Consider the following 25,410-nt stretch of genomic DNA (forward strand, 5'->3'; position numbering starts at 1 on the left):
GGAAAGACAGGCCAGCCAAGCGTGGTGGTGGAGTTGCTCTTTATGTGAGAGAGCAACTGCAATGTATAGAGTACTGTCCAGGTGCGGTTGAGGAGCGAGTTGAGAGTCTGTGGGTGAGAATTAAGGGGCAGGCTGGCAGGGGTGACACTATTGTGGGAGTCTATTACAGGCCACCAGATCAGGGTGAGGAAGTTGATGAGGCCTTCTATGGGCAGCTGAGCGTGGCCTCACAGTCACAGGCTCTGGTTGTTATGGGGGATTTTAACTACCCTGATGTTTGCTGGAAGGACTACTCAGCCAGCCAGCCTCAGTCTAGGAGGTTCCTCCAGTGCATTGACGATAACTTTCTCATGCAAATGGTGGAGGAGCCGACTAGAAGAGGTGCGCTGCTGGATCTCGTCCTCGCTAACAAGGAGGGTCTGGTCGAAGCAGTAAAGGTGGGGGGCTGCCTTGGTTGCAGTGACCATGAGATGGTGGAGTTCAGAATCTCCTGTGGTGGGAGCAGAATACCGAGCAGAATTGCAACCCTGGACTTCAGCAGGGCCGACTTTGGCCTTTTCAAACAGTTGCTGGAGGGAATCCCGTGGGCAAGGCTGCTTGAAGGTAAAGGCGCCCAAGATAGTTGGTTAACTTTCAGGGACTGCTTCTACCAAGCTCAAGATCAGTGCATCCCGACGCGCAGGAAGTCAAGGAAGGGAGCCAGGAGACCTGCGTGGTTAAACAGGGAACTGCTGGGCAAACTCAAGTGGAAGAGGAGGGTTTACAAATCATGGAAGGAGGGGCTGGCCACTTGGGAAGAATATAAGGCTGTTGTCAGAGGATGTAGGGAGGCAACTAGGAAAGCTAAGGCCTCCTTAGAGTTAAACCTGGCGAGAGGGGTCAAGGACAACAGGAAGAGGTTCTTCAAATACATGGCAGATAAAACTAACACCAGAGGCAATGTAGGCCCACTGATGAACGGGGTGGGTGCCCTGGTGACAGAAGATACAGAGAAGGCAGAATTACTGAATGCCTTCTTTGTCTCTGTCTACTCTGCCGGAGGCTGTCCTGAGGAGCCCCGTACCCCTGAGGCCCCAGAGGAAGGCAGGGCAATGGAGGAGTCTGCCTCAGTTGATGAGGACTGGGTTAGGGAGCAATTAAGCAATCTGGACATCCATAAATCCATGGGTCCAGATGGGATGCACCCGAGGGTGCTGAGGGAGCTGGCTGAAGTCATTGCTGGACCGCTCTCCATCATCTTTGCCAAGTCTTGGGAAACGGGAGAGGTGCCTGAGGACTGGAGGAAAGCAAATGTCACTCCGGTCTTCAAAAAGGGCAAGAAGGAGGACCCGGGCAACTATAGACCGGTCAGCCTCACCTCCATCCCTGGGAAAGTGATGGAACACCTTATCCTTGGTGCCATCTTAAGACATATCAAGGATAAGAGGGTCATCAGGGACAGTCAACATGGCTTCACCAAGGGGAAGTCGTGTTTGACCAACCTCATAGCCTTTTATGAAGACGTAACAAGGTGGATTGATGATGGCAGAGCAGTGGATGTGGTCTACCTTGACTTCAGCAAAGCATTTGACACCGTCTCCCACAGCATCCTCACGGCAAAACTGAGGAAGTGTGGACTGGATGATCGGGTAGTGAGGTGGACTGCAAACTGGCTGAAGGAGAGAAGCCAGAGAGTTGTGATCAATGGGGCGGAGTCTGGTTGGAGGCCTGTATCTAGTGGAGTGCCTCAAGGGTCAGTTCTGGGACCAATACTGTTCAATATATTCATCAATGACTTGGATGAGGGAATTGAGTGTACTATCAGCAAGTTTGCTGATGACACCAAGCTGGGAGGAGTGGCTGACACGCCAGAAGGCTGTGCTGCCATCCAGCGAGATCTGGACAGGCTAGAGAGTTGGGCGGGGAAAAATTTAATGAAATATAACAAGGGGAAATGTAGAGTCTTGCATCTGGGCAGGAACAACCCCAGGTTCCAGTACAGGTTGGGGAATGACCTATTAGAGAGCAGTGTAGGGGAAAGAGACCTGGGGGTCCTGGTGGACAGCAGGATGACCATGAGCCAGCACTGTGCCCTTGTGGCCAAGAAGGCCAATGGCATCCTGGGGTGTATTAGAAGGGGGGTGGTTAGTAGGTCCAGAGAGGTTCTCCTTCCCCTCTACTCTGCCCTGGTGAGACCTCATCTGGAATATTGTGTCCAGTTCTGGGCCCCTCAGTTCAAGAAGGACAGGGAACTGCTGGAGAGAGTCCAGCGCAGGGCCACAAAGATGATTAAGGGAGTGGAGCATCTCCCTTATGAGGAAAGGCTGAGGGAGCTGGGTCTCTTTAGCTTGCAAAAGAGGAGACTGAGGGGTGACCTCATTAATGTTTATAAATATATAAAGGGCGGGTGTCACGAGGATGGAGCTAGGCTCTTCTCAGTGACAACCAACAGTAAGACAAGGGGTAATGGGTTCAAGCTGGAACACAAGAGGTTCCACTTAAATGTGAGAAGAAACTTCTTCTCAGTGAGGGTGACAGAGCACTGGAACAGGCTGCCCAGGGAGGTTGTGGATTCTCCTTCTCTGGAGACATTCAAAACCCGCCTGGACGCCTTCCTGTGTAACCTCACCTAAGTTTTCCTGCTCTGGCAGGGGGATTGGACTAGATGATCTTTTGAGGTCCCTTCCAATCCCTAACATTCTGTGATTCTGTGATTCTGTGATCTGCAAAATGGGGCCTGTTTTGCACTTTGCTGAGAAGAAAAGGATTTTTTCAGACAAAGCGGCACCTGCAAGGCTATGGACTATAAAAATATCTAAAGCTAAATAAAACAAAGGCCAATCTGAGGTCAGTGAAAAAGATCCATTGAGAAGCAAGAAGACCCCAAAGTGAAATATTGCTATTGGACTGAACCATGGTGTGAATGGTCTGTGAAGATATGAAAGTCTGTGGTTTTCTATGCTTGGCTGGACCTCTGCGCAGGTACCCAGCTCAAGCAAGCCCTCCTGCTATTCTACTGCATTGAATTATTTATTTCTACAAATTCTGTTGTCTGAAAGTTTGCTTAGTGAATGGATATCAGGCCCCTGGAGAGAAAGAGAGCAGAACACTAAATCACTCCTCTGCAATAGGACCCGGCTGCAGTGATACCAACCTACAGGATGAGACCTGGACTCAGTCAGAGAACAGGTGCCCAGATGATTATGTACATAGGAGCAGTTTCCTTCCTTCCTTCCTTCCTTCCTTCCTTCCTTCCTTCCTTCCTTCCTTCCTTCCTTCCTTCCTTCCTTCCTTCCTTCCTTCCTTCCTTCCTTCCTTCCTTCCTTCCTTCCTTCCTTCCTTCCTTCCTTCCTTCCTTCCTTCCTTCCTTCCTTCCTTCCTTCCTTCCTTCCTTCCTTCCTTCCTTCCTTCCTTCCTTCCTTCCTTCCTTCCTTCCTTCCTTCCTTCCTTCCTTCCTTCCTTCCTTCCTTCCTTCCTTCCTTCCTTCCTTCCTTCCTTCCTTCCTTCCTTCCTTCCTTCCTTCCTTCCTTCCTTCCTTCCTTCCTTCCTTCCTTCCTTCCTTCCTTCCTTCCTTCCTTCCTTCCTTCCTTCCTTCCTTCCTTCCTTCCTTCCTTCCTTCCTTCCTTCCTTCCTTCCTTCCTTCCTTCCTTCCTTCCTTCCTTCCTTCCTTCCTTCCTTCCTTCCTTCCTTCCTTCCTTCCTTCCTTCCTTCCTTCCTTCCTTCCTTCCTTCCTTCCTTCCTTCCTTCCTTCCTTCCTTCCTTCCTTCCTTCCTTCCTTCCTTCCTTCCTTCCTTCCTTCCTTCCTTCCTTCCTTCCTTCCTTCCTTCCTTCCTTCCTTCCTTCCTTCCTTCCTTCCTTCCTTCCTTCCTTCCTTCCTTCCTTCCTTCCTTCCTTCCTTCCTTCCTTCCTCAAAAGAAAAATAGCTTTAGAGAGGATACTGAGGACACTGAGCCATCTCTCAATGATTGCAGAAGCATTTTGAATGCCTTCTTATCAAGATCACTATACATTTAACAAGAAGATTATTAAACAGTACTGTTTAGTCATAAATAAAGTCTAAAGTCTGAATTATGCATAGTAAACCAAATATATGCTGTGTGCTAAAATATCAATTAAATTTAGATAGAATTAGAGAATATTTAACACCTCGAAATCTCTGTTACCACATATTGTCAGTACTTGAAGTGACACCATGTTACAGTGCAGCCGGTAACATGATCTCAAAATATGGAACTTCATGTCGAGCAGGTATTAAGCAACTTTAAAATAGCCTAAGTAGCTGCTTGTGTTGCACACTTGTGTTGCTAGCACCAGGGGAACTGGACAGGAAATATTTGTAATGGTTTCTTTCGTTGCCTCTGTCTCTCTTCACATCTTTTTCCATTTGGTATAGGAGGCCTAGCCATCTTTTAAATTCTGTATATGTGCAAGCATTTTTATTCACCTTTGATCTTCACCTATATTCTGATCTCATCTTCAGTTCTGCCATTATCCAAAGAACTGGAGCACACACACATATACTTTGCACACTTTATAGAGGCACATGTGTTTTCCTTATCTGCAGAACACGCACCCTTCAGTTGTCACAGTGGAGAAACTGGAGTGGGATCTAGCTTTAGCTTGCATTAATAATGAATTTCTACTTCTTTTTGCAACTGACATTGCATTCCACTCAGCCAAAGCACACATGCTTTTTTAGCTCTTCGTGGGTGACCGTGGTGAAGCATACACCTATAAAGGATTGAAAAATTTACAGCCAGCTGCTTTAGTTCTAAAGCTCAGTACCTCTGAAAATCAGGTCTAAGTTACCACATTCTGAGATATCTTGTGTTTTGTTATAGGTGCTCCCAGCTGCATCACCCAACCTATTTCTCCTAAGGCTATGATTAGAGCCATAACAAGGGTGGGGTACATGGATGCCTGACATAGGTGCAGCTATGTTTGATGAGGATCTGCACTACATTTGGTTTGTGAAGACTCTATTCATATAACCCCTATCCAACCCAAGTTCCAGGATTTAGCGTTTCTTAGTGGCCAGCTGCCCTGCATCTGGTCAGTAGGAATCAAAGGAAAACAACAGATAGAGTAGCATAAGTAAACTTTCGACCCACAATATGATGTTAGTAATGCAAAGATCATGGTTGAATAATGTCTTGCTTCAAGTATTTTGGGGGTGGATATCTGGATCACACCAGAATATCTTATAAGCATTTGCTGTAGACATATCAATCTCTGTAATAAAGCCCATTACTCCCCACCCCACCCCATCTCTTTTTTTTTTTCAGGTTAACCTCTGGAGTTTGGTAGTTTTCTCTGTGGTCGTTTACAAATCCACTTGTGATGTGGTACTCTAGTTTTATTTGATGTAAATTGTATTCTTGGCATCTCCTCCACCGAAGTTTCACTTTGAAAAAGCAGATACACAAAACATAAAATGAACACATCTGTATGTGCTTAATAGTTTTTTTTAATTTTCTAAGAACAGGCCTAGAATGATACAGGGAAGAATTAAAAATGTTCTATACATCTGCTTACTTTTTCTGTGTATATAAGTGTCTAAAATTCCCATTCATTGGTTTTATGTTAAACAATGGGAATTGGAGAAGAAAGGTTAGCAGTTGAAAGGAAAGAACAAAGTATTTTCAAGTGGACTGGCAGTAGGAAACACAATATATTGAAATGCTACCACAGCCAGGCATAACTTCACAGATAAGATGCACACAGACATCTGCTGCTGGATTTATTGATGCGTCAGTAAAATGTAGCATGTTGCATGGGAGATACCGGATGTTATAAAACCGAAACGCAGTAGCCTTACAATGAGCCTTAGACATTCCAGATGCTAGTGACACAAGCAACAGAAACTCAGCAGAAGCAGAACATTTTCAGGAGTCGACCTGTCTTTTCAACTGTATCCCTGCAGTGGTGGTGATGGATGTGAAGTCTCTCTATCGGGCTACTACAGAAATCTTCACGATAAGAAGGAATCATCCTTCCCCATCCACTGAAGGGACACGGACATACTGTCCTCCACCTCTCCAGCTAGTCCCTTCTTCTCTGGACTCCATGGTCTAGGTGTCTTCACAGTGCTGCGTACCCTCACCAAAATATATCTCCCAGGATGAAACAGTATTTATCAGACTGAACAGGCACTGCTGCAGATGAAGCACGCTCTCTTTGCAGCACTGATACGAACATGATTCTCTGCAAGAGATAGATCTTTCAGTGTTTGGTTACAGAGTGTTAAAAATATTAAAAAATAAATATGTAGACAATTACAAATGAAGAAATGGAATATATAAGAGGGTGCTCCCTTGGTTAGTGAGGTATATTGTGTATTTCCCCTTTAAGGAATGAAAATGCCGTTTCCATTTTGTGCCTGCCTTTTTCTTGTTCAAAGCTCTTTAACTTCTTCTCTCTAATCAATCAATTTAATTCACCATCTGTTCACCGAGGACTTAGTATTTTCAGCTGAGATATCAAAAGGAAGACCACATTAATCAAACATTAGTACTTTTGAAGCAAGTAGGATCTAGAAGAAACAGTCATATAAATCATGAAACCTAATTACTTATCACATTTTTCTTTAGTGCTGCCTGTAGGAATGCATGTGCTTCACAGGTTTCTACATTATCCTGACGTTTAAGGACTCAGGCTGCAGAGACAGGAGAATTAGATTTTCTTTGTGACATTAAGAGGATTCAGGTGTAACTCTTGCTCACAGCTAATCAGCTGGAACCAGAATTAGTGCTGTGTCAGCACACTTGCAACAAATACAAGTAAGGTTAATAAATACATACAGGGAATAGCAAAATAAGGTCAGGAAAGACATCACTAGAAGTCAAGCTGTCAAAGAAAAAATGGCTATTGGTGAAAGTGTTGAGACAATAGAGTTAATTATTGTCAAAAAAGGGCATTGTGAGATAACACAATAGGTCAGAATAGGTAAAGAATGAGAAATACTAAACTACAGTTAAAAGAGATGATCGTATCCTGCGCAATTGTTTTCCACTCCAATTAACACATATTAAATTTCTCTGACCTCGATTTTTCACTTGTCACCAAGCAGTTCAGAATCTTTTTCTGTAAAATGTCTAGCCTTAGAATTTTTATTCTATAGCTTTTCTTTTAACAGATTTCTGTAGTCAGTTCTCTAATGTTTTATCTAGTTTTCATTTAAAATGGATATAATTTCTTTTGCCTCCATATTTAGTCTTTACATAAGATGTTCCCCTCTTTTTGGGACACTTCAGTCTTTCCTGCTGAAGGTGTTATCTCTAATATTGCAGCTAGTTGGGTATTTATACTGCAGAGCAAAAGTCACCTGTCTGAAGAACTTCATTGAAGGATCACAAAACCAGCAAATAAAAAGTCCTGGCCAACTACCAGAGTTATGTGGCATATTCAAGATCTTTCCTCAGCCATTTGAAGAGCTCCATAATATGTCAGGACTGTGGTATGAAAAGAGGCTAGGTTGTACATGAGAGTTTTTGTCTAGCAAGAGGATGCATAAAGAAAGTGTAATTTCTGAAAAATTGCAGTTCAGTTTACCTTTACACAGTTTTCTACATCTGCCACACTTGGCCATGTGAGGAGCTGCTTTTACTGTTCACTACATCCTGAGTGCCCTTCACACCCTGAATCTAATTCTATTTTTTTGAGCTTTGCATGAGTTTACATGGCATGCTTGGCTCCCACTGAATCAGGTGCTGCGGTCAGGACAGAAGAAAATTGTTTGACTCTAGACAATGGTATCCCTATATTTACCCACTAAAAGACTCTAACTACAGACCTTGAAAATGGTGACTTGTCCAAAGCTTGTGACCTCTAGGATGTCACTCTGATTTCAGTGGACTTGCTCCAGATTTATGTTGCTGTATTAGAGCGATCCGCTTTGTTATCTGTCATCAGGGCTGATCTCAGGTATTCTACCCATTGTAAATGCAGTTCTAGGAAACAAATATAGTAAGTCAGGCTTGCTGGTAGTTTGTTACTGTCTGCTGGTATTTAGAGACTGCAATTTGAGAATTTATTTCAAACATATTGTCGTTTGCATAACAAACCCTTTAGTTTCTAGGGTCTGACTGGAGTTCATGGCTCACTGGATGTGCTGGCTGCCCAAGTACTTGCCTTTTATTCATATCAATTTTTCAGAGAATTATAACCATTTCTCAACTCATACTTGTCAGGAAACAACTTCAAACTGTGCCGTTTTTAGAACAAATTGAAAGGTGTATCATGCACACAGGATCTTCAAGAATCCCCTGTGGCAGCATTAAGTTGGTACCACATTTAAATTTTGCACTGGTTAATGCAGAAATAAGTGTAAAAGATATACAGTAGTTTCCTTGTATGGGAACCCAGGACTTCTCAGCCAAAGCTGGGCTGTGTAGAAACGTCAGTCACACAAGGGTCTCTTCTGGGCTGAGTCTCTTTGCAACCTGACACAATGTAATGTGACAGATTCATCTTTATGGGAGATGTTGGTTATGAAGGGAGATGTTGGTTATGAAGGGAGATGCTGGTTATGAAGGGAGATGTGTAATAATTTTCTGACTTCAAAGGCCAAATGTAGGCCATTTGAAATGGGGAAAAAAAAAAAAAGTCATTCTGATGCGGTTGGAGGCAGTCCCACAGACCAGTTATGCATTTGACACTCATCAAGGGGTTAATTTATTAAAAAAAAAAGGCTGCTCTCCATAGTTGCTAGGTAACAACCTAGTTCCCTCAGCCTTACGATCAGCAAATGGATGTTTCAGATGATATACCACTAGTAACTGTTTATCTTGCTGCTGAAGCCAGCATAAAGGAGGACTTTTTCTGAAACTCTTCATAATGGAACGAGTTTTATTGGCCTAGTTTATGCATATAATTTTGACCTTAATGTAATTTGCAGTGTTAATAAAAAGTTCATTTTCATAACTTATCCTGCATGCAATGTAGCTTTCCACTATTACATCTTGGATTAAACACCTGCAGTTTTAAATTATAATTGCTGTGAAAGCTGAAGCTTTAAATTTCTTGCCCCTTCTACATGTTAAATTTATATGTAAAACTGGTTCTATGTGTTCTCCAATTAGCTTTCTAGCCAAGGGAAGTAAAGAAAACAAGGAAGAAGATTAGAAGTAGAAGTGAGTGGCGAAGAGAGAAAGCATAGCTGTAGTCAACAGATTTCATTTTCTTTGCAGTAGACATGGCACTGGAGCACAGAATTGAAGGCTTTATGCTAGAGTCCTGTTTCTTAAAAAGTTGTGCAGAATGGATTTCCACTATGGTCAAAGGATGACTGGGGAAGGTGCACAGGCTCATCCTCATGGGTTCATGAAGAATGCAAGCCTTGCAACAGACTCTGTAAAAGCAGAAAACAAAATTCTGCATCATATCCCATTTTCTAACTGTATGGAGTTCAGAATATTTAATCCCACCTCTATTTACAATATCCTTCATATCTTCACATTCTCATAATACCTATAATGAGCCATCATTTGAGTGAGAGGAAATAATGTTCAATTTCTGGGCCCAGCCATAAATTTTCACATCTCCAAAGAGATAAAACTACTGGCCTGCTCATACTAAGACAATCTTACTGCCCTGCAAGCTCATGTTGTGTTGTGCAGTGTAATGCAAATTAGTGAGTTCCTACTGTGTCACTGGTTAAATTCTTCCTAGAAAAAAAAAATAACTGGCACGAAATCCTACAAACAGTTTCACTGCAAGTTCATGCTGTGTGGATTCCTTAATATTTTGTGTATTATTGGCACAAACTGGTGCTTCATGGGAAAAAAAGCCTGTCAGTTTTATTTGTGTGCGAATTATTGCCTGTCCTGCAACAGCGATATCATTCTCTAAGAAAAGCTGTTGTCAACTCAAATAAATGTTTTTCTGTGAACAGACACTGTGAAACAGTGGGTTGCCACATTACCATCAATGACAGCGAGGAGCAGTTCTAGAAGTAGTTTGAGGCTCTGGTGTTGTTGTGGGTCTCTCTCCTAATAGCAGGTTACATCTGCTCGTGCAGGGTGTGGTGGCTCTTTGCCTTTCTCTGCAGCAGGTACTCAGTATGAATCAAGGTGACATATATGCTCTGTGCTGCAGCTGCAAATAAGATTGTGCTGAGATTAGGGGTTCAATAAAAGCATAGTCTGCAACATCTGATGTGTATCAGTCAGGGTTTGATTGTAATGGAGTAATTAATCTTCAAGAATTTGTGTGCATCAAAGGAGAAAAATTATGCTAACCAGGAAGAGGGTATATTCAAATATCTTCTGTCTGTTTGGATAGAGGCAAACGTTTTACTCAAAGAGAAGACACCTGAATTGACTTTATTCCACAAGTGTGTATAGGAAGGAAGGAAGAAAAAAAATGCCCAAGCTGTTGAACAGTAACAGCAGTAAAACAGCTTTTAAATGAAACATTGTGTTAGATGAATCTTGCTGTAACTAGCAACTAGGTCACATTGACAGAATTATTCTACCAGCAAAAGGTTTTTCCTGATTTGACGTTAAACTGGCAGGAAAGCTCAGTAGGTCAGTAGGATACCCTTAAGGGGGAATGCTGACGATCCAAAATGGTAATGGTCAACCTGATTTTCTAGAACTATGAAGAATAAATATCAAGGGATATACTTGAGAAAATCTGAGGGCTAGAGGTGACCAGAATGACTTCTAAGTTCACTGTTGATGCATTGGCAGCTAGAGTCCACGAAGTCATAGAAATGCGGGGATAGGCTTCTTGCTGCTCCTAAGGATTTCCTTATGTCTGAAATTGCTTATATATCATTGATACTGTGACTGGATCTGCATCAGTTCCAGCCCTAGACCCAGCATATTTTAGATTATACTGCACAAAAATACAGGGGCATAGTCAGAATTGTGTCAAAACAAAGACCATCCTGTAATCCATCTCAGTCAGTGTCCATTAGGAGTTAACTTAGGAAATTTTATGAAAATATTGAAAGTATGTAGTACTGAAGTAAGTAGTATCTGGCAATCAGTGATTAAGGAACTTCCTGAAGTGGAGGTTGAATCCTCTTTATTGTGTTTAATAGCTACCCTTGAATTTGTCTGCTGTTGATTTTTCTAATCCCACTTCTACTCTGACTACTTGGTATTTGGAGATGATTAATTCCCCAGTTTAGCTCTGTGTTATGTTCCTTTTACTTGTTTTAAGATTGCTGCCCGATAGTTTAATTTTAATTAATTAATTAATTAATTAAAATTTAATGAAATATAATGAGGGCAAGTGTAGAGACTTGCATCTGGGCAGGGACAACCCCAGGTTCCAGTATAGGTTGGGGAATGACCTATTAGAGAGCAGTGTAGGGGAAAGGGACCTGGGGGTCCTGGTGGACAGCAGGATGACCATGAGCCAGCACTGTGCCCTTGTGGCCAAGAAGGCCAATGGCATCCTGGGGTGTATTAGAAGCGGGGTGGTTAGTAGGTCGAGAGAGGTTCTCCTTCTCCTCTACTCTGCCCTGGTGAGACCTCATCTGGATATTGTGTCCAGTTCTGGGCCCCTCAGTTCAAGAAGGACAGGGAAATGCTGGAGAGAGTCCAGCGCAGGGCCACGAACATGATGAAGGGAGTGGAGCATCTCCCTTATGAGGAAAGGCTGAGGGAGCTGGGTCTGTTTAGCTTGGAGGAGACTGAGGGATGACCTCATTATGTTTGTAAATATGTAAAGGGTGAGTGTCAGGAGGATGGAGCCAGGCTCTTCTCGGTGACAACCAATGATAGGACAAGGGGCAATGGGTACAAACTGTAACACAGGAAGTTCCACTTAAATATGAGAAGAAACTTCTTCACAGTGAGGGTGACAGAACACTGGAACAGGCTGCCCAGGGAGGTTGTGGAGTCTCCTTCTCTGTGGACATTCGAAACCCGCCTGGACGCCTTCCTGTGTAACCTCACCTAAGTGTTCCTGCTCCGGCGGGGGGATTGGACTAAATGATCTTTCGAGGTCCATTCCAATGCCTAACATGCTGTGATTCTGTAATTCATGATGTGGCCCCTGTGTTTGCACTGCGGGAAACAGTAAGCAGCTGTCTCCTGCTCAGCTTCCCCTTGCCTTCTCTTCCAATTTTTCAGACTGAAGAGTCTTGGTCTACTTGGATTAACCTTATACAGAAACTTAAAGCTGCTGTACACTTCTGATCATGCCTGCTACCAAATCCTCTGTCTTTTGTACTTCTACTACACGCTTTAGACCTGTATATAGTGTCAAAACGTGGGAATGGCAGAGTTATATAATGTGATATAATTGTATTTTCCAATTTATCCTCTACTCCTTTCTTAACATTGTTTAGTTACTTATCCTTTAGTATCCTACTTACCTTTATAAGCACAACTGAACATGGTGCCAACACTTTCAGAGAACAATGACTCCAAGTTCTCTTTCACCTAGATGCTGTGATTTGGAGCCCACCACTGGGTATTTGTAATTATATTTCATTTTCCAGGACACTGGCACTGAATTTCACTTAGCATTTTATTACCCAGTCAACCAGTTTTAGATTGGACTATCCTGGATAGCTTAGTATCATCTGCAAATTTCCTTGCATTTGTTTTTAACCCTTTTTTGAAAACCTTTTTGGGATTTATTGGAAAATAGAGTCACCTGTGCCCAATGCTGGGGATCCTGCTCATAATTTGCTTTCATTATGAAACTTTTTCACTTATAACTAGGGTGACAATCATAGAAAATAAAGAAAACAATGCATCAGATCCTTTTTATGCTGTTTGAATGATTTCTGCTTGAGCCACTCCCTTTCTACTTAAAAGAAAGAATCTAGCTCTCTACAGTTGTTAGCTTGGTGTTTTTCAAGCATACTAAATTCATACATATAGATACAAAAATAGCTTTGAAAATTTTCATCATGCTTATTATCTGGAATAAAAATACTGAAGAAAATGGCAGGTAAAAAGGACATGCCTGCAGCAGTTTTAAAATGAATGACATTGCAGCAATGCCACTACAGCATGTCACATTTATTTATGGACTTGCAGCTATATTTTCATGTCAGATAGAGGAGAACCAGCTCAGTGTAGGGAATTTGTTCTTCACTTCCTGAGTCGGACATAGGTGAAATGCATGCAACTCGCCTTTTCAAAAAATCGCTTTTGATGTTCTCTTGTTACAAATTAAAAAAAAAAATTATTATAACCATAATGTACTTTTGACATCACTGATAATTAAGATACTGTCTTTTAAAGTTTATTTTTCAAAAGGTTTAAGTGAGAAAGTTCAGGCAAAATAAAGGTTGGCTTGTTAAGATCCTTCACAACACTTCAAAGAGAGAAACAGCAATCTTTTGAATGAATTTCTTAACCAAACTGAAGAAGGTAGTCTAGAGTAGACTGGCTGGTAATAATTGAGCTTTATTCTGTGCAAGTAAATGTAAGAAAACAGAACGGAGTTAGATTTTCCAGAAAATTTACAACTTTCTGAACGTAGTGATTCTATTAACGGAAATAGTAAAGGGAGAGACTTCTATAATGAGAATTGTTTTGAATTTTCAAGACCCAGTGAAAAATAATGTAGTTTAACAGCATTTTATGAGAGAATGGAGAAACAAGAAGTAATGTCAGTTCGAGGAAGTCAAGTGTTATATTTTTAGAAAGAAACTTTCCTGAAGAAGTTGAAGAGAGATGATGCAAATCGCTTTTGCCTGTGGACTTGGAACTTGCATTGCATGGATCGGACCAATAGTATTTTTGCTAGTTCTCTTTACAAGTTTATCACTATTTCTCTAAGACAGAGCTGTTAAAGGAGGTGTCCTTTAGTGTGTCCTAGTCTTGGAAGATGTTGAGATCCTGTTACTCTCTGTGAATCAGCAGAGGGTTACAGATGCTGTTTGCCACACTAGTTGTTATACAGACTCAGTGCAACACAGCCACTCATATACCGTGACTATTAGGATCTTTTAGCTGTGTCTATATATAGCATTTTCTGAAAAGATATGGAGGTGAGTTGTCCAACTGGTCTAGAGAAGGCTATATAGATTTTCTTATTCTAGAAGTGCAGCTTAGTAAAATCAGGTAGTAAGATCAGCTATTCTTTACTGTAGCATGTGTTGAGCAACACAGATTGCTCTATAGGGGAACTGCCAAGTTCCAAAACAGTATTAAGTTTGTAGGATTCTTTTTTTTTTATTTTACACCCACTTTAAATACTGCTATTTCTTTTACAGTGTAGGATGTATCCCAATGCCATAGTAAATTAGGAGCGAACAAGATAGGCCTCAAAAATGGAAGTAAACGATCTTAATGCTGGCCTTCTGTTCCACTGAGGAGTTGTCCTTTAACAACAAAATTTCTAAAAGTTTCCGCATTATTTGGGAACCAAGCTTCTTTTATAAATAGATGTATAAACAGAGGTATGAAGGAGACTGACTTTCACTAGAGTGAAATTTCCTCTTGAAATAGAGACATCGGTATTACACAATTTGGGTACTTATGAAAATTCCACTCATATTTTCAAGAACATATTTTTCTCTTCATGTCATAGTAGTCTCCATGTAGAATACGGCTCGGGAAGCTGTCCACTACGAATGTCATAAAAAATTAAAGGTATACTTGCTGTGTATGTGATGAGCTAGACAGAGGCTGTAGCTGAGTATGCTCTGTCAAATGGGAGTTAGTGATTTGGAAAGTATTTGTAATCAGTTGCCTGTGGTTATAAAATAATTTTGTTTGGCTTTAAAACCAGAGACTACTTTGTCAATCTATTTGAGATGCCCTGCTAGCTCTTTATTTAGCAAATGCTTTAGCATTTGCTTAAAACATCTAGAATATTAATTATAGCCAGGGTTGGTGAAGTAATTTGAGCTGCAGATCTTTGGTAATTTCACTTGGCAGCTCTGCGTTACTATGGTAACTAGCAGCTGCACATGTTTTAGAGAATGTTTTTTCGCTGTGGCCGATGCTGCTCTGATGAGGTCTAGCAGGCACTGAACATGGCACCAATGCCGTGCAAACACGGCAGCTGCAGAGTGAGGTTTCTTAGTTCTCACAGGATCACTAGCTTCAGAAAGCAGACCTTCCTTTCACCCTTAAACTACATTTTATATCAAATACTAAGAGGAATCTTTGAAACTGTACACATCAAAGAAGCTGTGGAAATCAGTAGTTTGGGGGAAATTTGGGGAGAATAAGGATATTTTGACAGCAATTGAGCTGGCCACTTTGAGGGCAAAAAAAAGTCTATGTTCTCTGAGGCTGGACACCTTCAGATCACCACAGAGAAAAGGGAAAATTATAAGGTTAATTTGTCATATCCCACCATGGCAAATGCTGATGCCTGTGCTTATGCTGAAGCAAATGACCCAGTAGGGGGATTTGAAATTATGTGTATGCAAACGTGTGTCCATGTGTCCACAGCATTGAAGCTGCAGATGGTATATTTTATTCAGAGAGAGAGCATTGAAAAGTGAGTTTTCTGGCAGTGTTTAAGAAGAAGCAATATTGTTGTTTTGGATTGGAAATATAAATGGGAAAAAAACTGATTTCACAGTAAATAGCTTTGATTTAACCCTGGCATATATATTTTTACCATTTGATTTTAATATATTTTGAATCGTAGAATCATAGAGTGTCCTGAGTCAGAAGGGACCCACAAGGATGACTGAATCCAACTCCTGTCCCTGCATATGACAACTCCACAGTTCACACCATGTGTCTGAGAGTGTCATCCAATCGCTTCTTGAACACTGTCAGGCTTGGGGCTGTGAGTGCCTCCCTGGGAAGCCTGTTATGTTTAATGAAATTCTTACTTAAATATAGTTTGATTCTAAGAGGAAGGAATGAAAAGCAGTTTACCTATGGATTTTATTGTTTTTCTTAATGACAAAGATTTGAAATAGTATTTCAAGTGACTAACAAATTCTGAAAAGGTTGAGAAATGGGCACTTATTTAGTAGCTATGCCATTTGATATAACTAACAAGATCTAGTCATTTGGATTAGAATTATTAAGAATTGCTTTAAAATGTTGCTGAAAGGCTGCCTTTCTCAGCCTTAGCTTCTAGAGGAAGCAAAACAAGGCCCAAACAAACAACTCATAAAATTGGCCCTAAATACTGTCTTGAAGTGTTCCAGTTCCAAGCTCTGATGCTAAAGAAAGAATGTGAGTGAGATGCATATGTGAAGTATTAGGTTGCTTAATTTGCGATGAAATGAAAGTGGGAAGGACAGTGAGTAAGCTGGAGGATAGGTTTAGAAATCAAAATGATTTTAGCAAATAAAATAATTAGGATGGCACTCTGAAGGAACAAGGACAAGGTAGATAAATGTTATCACTAATAAAATATGACAGAAGATGATGAGGCAGCAGTCCTTCAAAAATGAAATTGGAGAACGCTGGACTACAAGATAAACTTCAGTAAAACAGAACAAAAAATAATGTTGTCGTGAGAAAGCATTCCAAGATGTGTACATTTGAGAATAGTAATGGGTGATAAATAGGGCCAGTTGAGCAGCTCTCCACTGTGGCAGCCAGTCCGTGCACACACAGATGTTACAGATACAATGCAGCTGTGCAGCACAGAGTTGTTAGCTACACGGCCTGAAGCTTTGGGAAGCTGGAGAGGGCACATGCTAGAGGTCTGGGCACAACTGGAAGCATCTCCTTTAAGTTAAAGAGTCTATAATGTGTTCACAGATTCTTTTCAGTTTTCCAGTTCTTCATTTGCATGTGGTATTGCCTTCCCTCACCTCAGCTGCTCGTTTATTTGGAGTCAGCTGGTGTTTTCCTTTCTGTACTCACCCATGGCCACTTTCTACAACTGTAGTGAATGAGGCACAGCTCTCTTTAAGGTGCGAAGAGAGACATTTATTACAAATTCAGGCTTGCATTTATACTTGCTATGATGCTTGCTCAAGCATTTGCTGATTTGCTAAGTTAGGCATTACATAAGCGATGTATTTCGCATTCCCACCAAAGCTGCTACCATAAAAGCATTTTTTGGTCTATCTCAAGTTACCCCCCTGTCCTTGATGTATAAATCCTGTATCAACCCCTCTGTCCTTGATGTAACGATCAGTATACAGTCCTTGCTTCTTGTATTTTTCCACCAATGCTTGTTCCCATGCAGTTGACTCTCGTAGTTTCTCACAGGCCCGATGTCAGAATACTGCCACATACAACCTTACTTATCTCTGTCAATTCTGCTTAGGTGCCAAATACTGTTCTCAGTCACGGGAGGGCGTTCAGCCACTGGCTACTCCTACTCTCTGTTGCCCACGGCAACAACAGGATGTTTGGTGTATAATAGAACAATAATTTTTCTGCTCACCCTAGCTTTGGTAAAGCTCAGCTGCAGTCTGTCCTGGGCTTCGGTATGGCCCTTAAGAAAGATGTAAGTAATTGGAGACAGTCTGGAGAATACATTGAAAATTATCAAATATGACCAGTAAGATCAATGATCAGAGGATCTTGTGTTCTTTGGCCTAAGGAAGACTGACATGGCACGCGATAATAATCTGCAGCTGAGTAAAATGCTGCATAAAATCAAACACTGTGCCATCTGTGCAAAGTGGGGAGGATAAAAAGTAATGAGCTTAAATCACAGTAAGAGAGATTTTAGCTGGATATTGGCGAAGATGTTCTAATGGGAAGCAAAGTACTGGGAGAGGGAGTGCCAAAAGAGACAAGTATTTTTTACAGGCATGTGTTGCAGGAATTACAAAAGATGAGATGATCTCTCAAGATCCCTACCAATTGTGCTTTTTTTGATTCTGTAAATCTGCTGTTTGTGTTTCTCCTTATTTTACTTTCTTTTAGAATAGTAACTTGTATTATAATATCATAAAGATTAGTGAGGTTTTTTTTAACAGCATGTGTATATTTGTGATGATCCACAGGAAATTTATTTTCCTATGGTCAATGTGTGGTGACACCTTTAAATAATGGAGATGCTTGCTCACAGTGAGACTTTCTTGCTGGAAAGTAGGATGGGTAATACCGTAATACATAACCAGGAGAAAACATAAAAACACGTTTGTGGCCTGCAGTCAAAGCTTCATTTTAAGCAAAGAGAAGGATGTTGGCCTGCAGCCATCTGGGTGAAACTGAGGCAGGAGCAACACCTGGTGTTCAGAATTTCTTACAGAATTTCTCAGCTGGGATGGGGACCAGCCTGAGTAGGGAAGATGGGTACTAGGTTGAGGAAGAGAACAGGAATAAGATAAAAAGCAAACAGTGGTTTAGGAATGCAGCTTGGATAAACATACTTGAAGAGAAGAGAAGAGAAGAGAAGAGAAGAGAAGAGAAGAGAAGAGAAGAGAAGAGAAGAGAAGAGAAGAGAAGAGAAGAGAAGAGAAGAGAAGAGAAGAGAGGAGAAGAGAGGAGAAGAGAGGAGGAGAGGAGAGGAGAGGAGAGGAGAAGGGAAGGGAAGGGAAGGGAAGGGAAGGGAAGGGAAGGGAAGGGAAGGGAAGGGAAGAGAAGAGGAGAGAAGAGAAGAGAAGAGAAGAGAAGAGAAGAGAAGAGAAGAGAAGAGAAGAGAAGAGAAGAGAAGAGAAGAGAAGAGAAGAGAAGAGAAGAGAAGAGAAGAGAAGAGAAGAGAAGAGAAGAGAAATGTTAGGCCTGAAGGACAGAGAGCAAACAAATCTGTGTTCAAGTCCATGGCCCTGTCTAGTGTTGTGCAGTTCCACCTCTGATGCACGTGAGCTTTGACAGATATCAATGACTTGTCATGCACCTCTTGGCAGAATACTAGCTTGGATCTTGGAGCAGCAGCCACTTTGTTACGATGTTGCTCCTGGGCTGCTCAGTCTTGCATTGATGCAGCTAGACCTGGAACTAGTTCATACTGCCCTTGTGTGTACCAGGTCTCTGTACCAGGTTGGACCGCTTGTGCCCTGAATTTCACTATGCATTTACAGCCAAAATACGTCTGTGAATTCAAAGGCAAAACATTTTGTTCATTCCCTGGTCATATACCTTGTTTACCTTCTGTAGCAAGCAAGGCATCCTAATATTGAATCGATTAGTCAGTTAGCTCCAGTGAGAGAGGTTTGTGCAATTGACTAAGAGCTTCCGGAAGTGCTACTGAGCTCTGTGGATTATCAGCAAGATAGTAGTCATCTCGCAAGTGCTTTAAGAGTTTATTATTATTTGTGAAGTGGCTGGATACTGTTGCAATGAACCTCATAGAAAAGCCCATAATAATTCCCTTAAAGGAAGGGCTTTACAATTTGCAAAAAATCACCGAGGTGTATAACCTGAACTTTTGACAGTGAGTAGAAAAAATAGCAACGTATTGAATGTTGCCCTTTCTATATGTTGCCTCAGGCATGGGGTTTGCAGAGACAAGGCAGATGTAACAGAAGTCTGTCTCAAACTGCATATACAAGCTAAACTTAATTCTGGCAGCTTCTGACATTCAAAAAATTTGCAGCCTTAATCATACAGAGACAGGGCTAACTCAAGACAGCCATCAAGGACAACAGACTGCTGGGATAAACAAAATTGCCTTACCTTTTCAGCCTGTGCTGCAGACGAGTGTGGCAGTATACTGAGATCGGGCCTTTGAGAAACTACAAGAGTTGGCGAAGTGTGAGAAACAAGCACTGGGACTGTATGCTACATGATATATCACGGACAGAAGAATAATGTTTGATAGATAAAAAAGCGGTTTTGGCAGTAACTTTGGTGGGAACACAAAATATATCGCTTATGTAATGACTAACTAAGCAAATCAGCAAATGCTTGAGCAAGCACTCTAACAAGTATAAATGCAAGCCTGAGTTTGTAATAAAAGTCTCTCATTACACCTTACCGAGAGTCTGTGCCTCATTTGCTATAAATGACACCCAAAGAGGGACTTTCAGTGTGGCTGTAAAGGAAGTAGCTGTTCCAGTAGTGAAGCCCAGTCAAACCAGGATATAGACCTGGGATACAGAACCAGGAAACTGGAATCGCAGTGCACATGCATCGCCAAGGAAAGGTGAGCGATTCGGAACCATAGGAGGGAAGTCATCCCTTGAGCAAAAGCAAAACTTAGATATCTTTCAACGTTTCCTATGAAGGCAAAATTAGGACGTACCAGGAATCCGATTAGTGACTTTATTATAATGAATTGCTGATCATGTGCCGGACTTCCCAACAACTGGTACATTTTGGTTGCAGGCGTGGCACAAAGCTGGACGAGAATTATATGAACAGGCAGTGGCTGGAGATAATGCTGCTTGTGAACATTTATCTACTTGGGGGAAAATGATGGCTACTTTAAAAGCACCTCAGAAGGAAGTAGCTGTGCACATATGAGCTGACTGTGAACCTTCTGCTCCTCCCTTGCCAGGGAAGGAGGGGCATCCCCCTGGATGATGCTTTGCAACCAAAAGTGCACACTAATTTAACCATGTGGGATAAATGCAGAGAAGAGGCTCTGAAAGCAGGAGACTGGAAAGTGGTTATGGCATGCCCTGTGATCTGTCGTGAGCAGCAAAACCCAGGTTTTCAACAGCTATCATGTTATGCTGTAAAGGAATTACAGACATTAGCTGAAGAAAATGGAGTTACTTCATCATTTGTTATAATTTTTTTTAGAAGCATTAAGCTCCTCCTACGTACTTACTCAGCATGACTGGCATTCTTTGTTGAAAATTATTTTAACCACTACTCAATATACTGTATAGCTATCTGATTTTCAGGACAACTGTACTATAGAGACTATTGATAATGCATGCTGTCAAAGAGGATTGGTTACAGTCATTTAGCTGGGGAAGGTGCTCATGCTTTGCTGCATATTCCAAAGGCATATATGGTGTAATAGCAAAACTAGCAATGAAAGCAATTCAGAAGTTACCAGAGGCCGGGAGAGATGCCAATACGTCTCTTTCAAACATCTTGCAGGGACCGCAGGAACCTTATGCGCAGTTTTTAGGCCACTTGCAAACTGCTTTGGAGTGGCAAATTGATAACAACGCAGCTCGTGAGTTGCTACTAAAACAATTGGCTTTTGAGAATGTAATGCTGATTGTTGGCGTGTGTTACAGGGTGTTAGGAATAGAGAGAGGTGCAATTTAGCAGACATGGTGAGAGCGTGTCAAAACATAGGGCCAACTGAACATTATACTAGCTCGCTAACTGCTGCTTTAGCAGCACAGTTACAAGTAATGGGAGTAAAACTGAAATCGAGATGTTTTCATTGTGGAGCACTGGGTCATGTAAAGAAAGATTGCACAAAGTATGCACGCCAGACTTCAGAGATTGTCCAAAATGTGGAAAAGGCAGGCACTGGGCGAATGAATGTCGTTCAAGGGTTAATATAAAAGGGGAGCCAATTAACCCTTCCCAGTGAAACGCGAGGGGGGCGGGACCGGAGCAGCGGCGCTGCTGGAGCTCCTCCCCTCCTCTCCCCTCCCTCTCAGAATCACAGAATCACAGGATGTTAGGGATTGGAAGGGACCTCAAAGATCATCTAGTCCAATCTCCCTGCCAGAGCAGGAACACCCAGATGAGGTTACACAGGAAGGCGTCCAGGCGGGTTTTGAATGTCTCCAGAGAAGGAGACTCCACAACCTCCCTGGGCAGCCTGTTCCACTGCTCTGTCACCCTCACTGAGAAGAAGTTTCTTTTCAAATTTAAGTGAAACCTCTTGTGTTCCAGCTTGAACCCATTACCCCTTGTCTTACTGTTGGTTGGTCGTCTTGCTGAGGTTGTCTCCTCTCCCTCTCCTTTCCCTCTCCTCTTCTCGCCATCGGGATGCTGGCGCTGGGCGCCGCCTCCGCCCGGCCGCTCCGCTCCATCCCCTCCCTACGGCCGGAGCTCCTGGCGGCGCTCCGGCTGCTGCCCGCCCGCCTCGCCGGGGCGCTGCGGGACCTGCCCCCCCGCCTCGTCCCGCTCGGGCTCGCCTCCTGCGGGGGGGCGGTCGCCACCTGGCCCGACTGTCCCCTGCCGGGCTGCTTCGTCACACACTACGCGCACAGAGCACTCGTATTTCCCCTTCTGATCCGGCGAGGAAAACCATTTTTCACTTTCGTGCCAGCACTTCTGCTCTGTGTTTACAATGGATACTTGCAAGGCCAAAGCTTAAGCAACCATGCAAAGTACCCTTCGGGATGATTAAAAAACCACGTTTCATTACAGGTTTAATAGGGTGGTTGGTTGGCATGGCAGTCAATATTCATTCTGATCATATTCTCAGAAATCTGAGAAAATCTGGAGAAAACGGCTACAAGATACCAAGACTGCATATCTGAGTTCAGCAATACGGAGTATCTGATGCTATTGAACAAAAACAGGGATGGCGATGCAATTTGCAACTGCCTATTTGTCTGGCACTCATAGCCAGTAAATTCCAACTGTTTGCAGCACTATTTCAATGGGACAAGTCATTAAGTGATTCTGTAAGAGTGTTAGAGCGGGTTTTTCTAGCTCACACGCCAACAAAAACAGTTTGGAAAATTAATGAAATGTATGCAAAACTAATAATTAAAGGCGGATAATGTTTATATACTATGGACGGGACAGACCCTGAATGTATATTTATTCCTACAACAAAATAGAATTTGCAATGGTTGTTAGCTGAAGGTAGGAATTTCCAGATTGCATTAGCAACGTATACAAGGAACATATCAGTTCATTACCCTCAACATAAACCGTCGGCTGAAATTGGTAATTTACCATTGTACAGCAAATGCCTCTGTCACCAATGACTGGTAAGTGGCAAGACTGTTTTCACTGATCCCTCTGGTTGCTCACGTAAAGTTGTAATTACGTGGCTAAACTCAGATACCCAGTGTTGGGAACACAAGGTAGAAAAAAGAGATCAGGGGTCAATGTAAGTTCTTGAACTAACAGCTGTTAGGATCGCTTTTGAGGTGTTCTATATTGAACCTTTGAATGTTGTAACTGATTCATAATATGCAGCTGGCAAACTTAAACGCTTAGAAGCTTATTTTCTTAAGGAAGTGGATAATCCTCTTTTGATGGCTGAATTGAGAATGTTATGGTTTCTAATAAATCACAGACATCACGATTTTTATGCAATGCACATCCGCTCTCACACTGCCCTTCCAGGACCTCTTGCGGAAGGCAATAGGAGGGCTGATTCACTGTGCCTAAACCCTTTGAGCAAGCTAAATTATCACATGAATTCTTTCACCAGAATGCAAGGTCGTTAAAATGACAATTTCAAATTACAATGGATCAAGCCAAGAGCATTCTTATGTCCTGCCCTGATTGTCAACAGTTCGCACCTATGCCGTCCAAAGAGGGTGTTAATCCATGATGGATTACTGCTAATGAAGTATGGCAATCTGATGTAACACACTGTTCTGAATTTGTTAAACTCAAGTAAGAACAAGTTTCTGTATAAGCTCATTCCGGATTTCTTGTTGCTGCTGCAGACACTGGTGAAAGAGCACATGACATCTGTAAACACTGGTTAACATGTTTTGCTGTGTACTATTTTGTTAAAAACAAGACCAGTTTCTCTTTTAGTGAATTTTCCTTTTAGCTAAGTTCTCCTAAGTAACTGCACTTTTCTGAATTTGGCTGCATGTTTTTGCAGACAGGAGCTGATAATGGTAGCAATGGCATGCAGAAGAGACCCAGGTTTAGACTTACTGCTATGGCAGCCAAGGTTGCTGATAAATTTTGCATGTCCCGTAAGGGAGAGGGGCGTATTTGCAAGGAGAGGTGAACAGAACATGTGACTAAAATTGATCAACTAAGTATTCCCTCCCATCCACATTATATACCATATAAATGGGAGATCACGAGGGTCTCGCTCTCTTCGACCATGGCCAACATCTGAAGAGGACCCTGCCTGTCGTCCCTGTGATCCGAGGCTTGGTTCCAGACCCTGCATCCCTGAATCCAGTTCCGGTTTGCTACGGAGTCCCACCCAGGACTTTTGAGTGCCTGCCCTGCAGCCACTGAAGCCGTGCCAGCTCCACTGCGGCAGTGCTGTGCTGCCCCGGGAAATTCGAGGTTGGTTTTGTATATTTTGTATGATTTTCTCTATTTTATTAGTAGCATTAGTAAAGCATTTTTAACTTTTTCCGACTTGCAAGTCTCCCTTTTCCCCCTATTACCTTTCCCTGGGCCGGGGGTGGGGGGAGGAGGGGCGGGGTAGTTAACAGAGGGCATCTGCCATAGTTTATTGTCTCCCTGCAGTAAATGGTGGCAGATTTATTGGTGCCCAGTGTGGAGCTTGAAAACATTAAAATTTGGCACTAGAAAGGGGTAAAATTTGGAGATTTTGGTATTCTCACTGCTGTGACGCAGATTCAATTTTCTTGGCACAGTGCCAACTCATAGGTTTGAGATACTCACAGATCCATGTGTTTCGGACATCATCTAGTAGTATTAAAGCAGATCGAATTACATTGGTTTGAAGATGCTGTGGCATAAATTGTATCAGTTACTCTCTACAGTGTGCTCTGCAGTGCCTTATTTGTACTGGGCATATTTCACTAATAGGTTCATGCATTCTATTACATCTGGAAACTGGACGATGGTGATGATTTGACTGTGTGGTTTGGTACTGGTTTATTTTATTATACTGCAGCCGATAATGAATTTATACTCGTTACCGTTGTATCTAGAGAAACCTCTAGTAGAGATTAAAGAGAAATACACCTACGTGTTCTCTAATTGGACGAGCCGATCTATAGAAAAGCTGACTAATGATACCTTTCCTTTTATGTTAGGACAGATTACAGATGTTTTTGAGAGCTTTGAATATCCTTGGAGCTTTGACCGTACTTTGTTGGTATTGTCAGGTTTGCTGAATGTGTGTCAGTGCATGCTAGTGATAAGAGAGATGAGGTTAAATAGGAGGATTGCACCTTTTTTAACTCCTGAGACTTAGGTTGCAGCAGCACAAGACTCAGCAACAGGAACGGCTACAGCTGCTGGCTGCTCAAAACGGAGCAAGGCAGTGAAGGCTATGGCTACAGCCCCCGTGGCCACTACTCCCCCACCGAACGCTGACACTGCTGCCACTTGAGCTTCAGCAACTGACAAAGCAGCTCCAGCTCCCACACAGAGTGAAGCTGCCAAGGTTGCTGCCCCGCCAACCGCAGACACTGTTGCCTCAAAGACTCCAGCCTCAAAGACCAACATAGCAGCTACTGTGCCCACCCCTCACTGTGCACTGCTGTTGCTGCTGCAACCACAAAAGCCACTGTAATTATGCCAATGCTGGTGAAAGTCATTTAGACTCTGGAAATAAATCAAGAAATAGTGAGCCCATGTCAGCATCAGTTGCTGGTGTTAAGAGAGTCACAAGAAGGACTGTTCATGCTGCAGATGATGGCCAAGGGGCATCATCAACACAAGAGGCTTCCTCATCAACACATGGAGGAGAGGAAGTGACCATTCAATCCTTCTCTACAAGTGAGCTGAGAGATATGCGAAAAGACTTCAGCCTTCAGGAAGGTGAGAATGTAGTAACCTGTCTGCTCCAATGCTGGGATAATGGAGC

The 25,410-nt window shown here is 42.4% G+C and overlaps 1 protein-coding gene across 1 annotated transcript; it reads left to right on the forward strand.

Moving 5' to 3' along the window:
- The first annotated feature begins 20,759 nt into the window (after positions 1-20,759).
- Positions 20,760-22,177, forward strand: LOC136002074 (3-oxo-5-alpha-steroid 4-dehydrogenase 1-like). Its single transcript, XM_065656907.1, is given in 5 exon segments — positions 20,760-20,907; positions 21,634-21,727; positions 21,729-21,763; positions 21,766-22,035; positions 22,038-22,177. Coding segments are annotated over 5 exon segments (687 nt in total).
- Positions 22,178-25,410: the final 3,233 nt, after the last annotated feature.

This window comes from Caloenas nicobarica, chromosome Z, assembly GCF_036013445.1.
Source record: "Caloenas nicobarica isolate bCalNic1 chromosome Z, bCalNic1.hap1, whole genome shotgun sequence".
Classification (NCBI taxonomy): domain Eukaryota; kingdom Metazoa; phylum Chordata; class Aves; order Columbiformes; family Columbidae; genus Caloenas; species Caloenas nicobarica.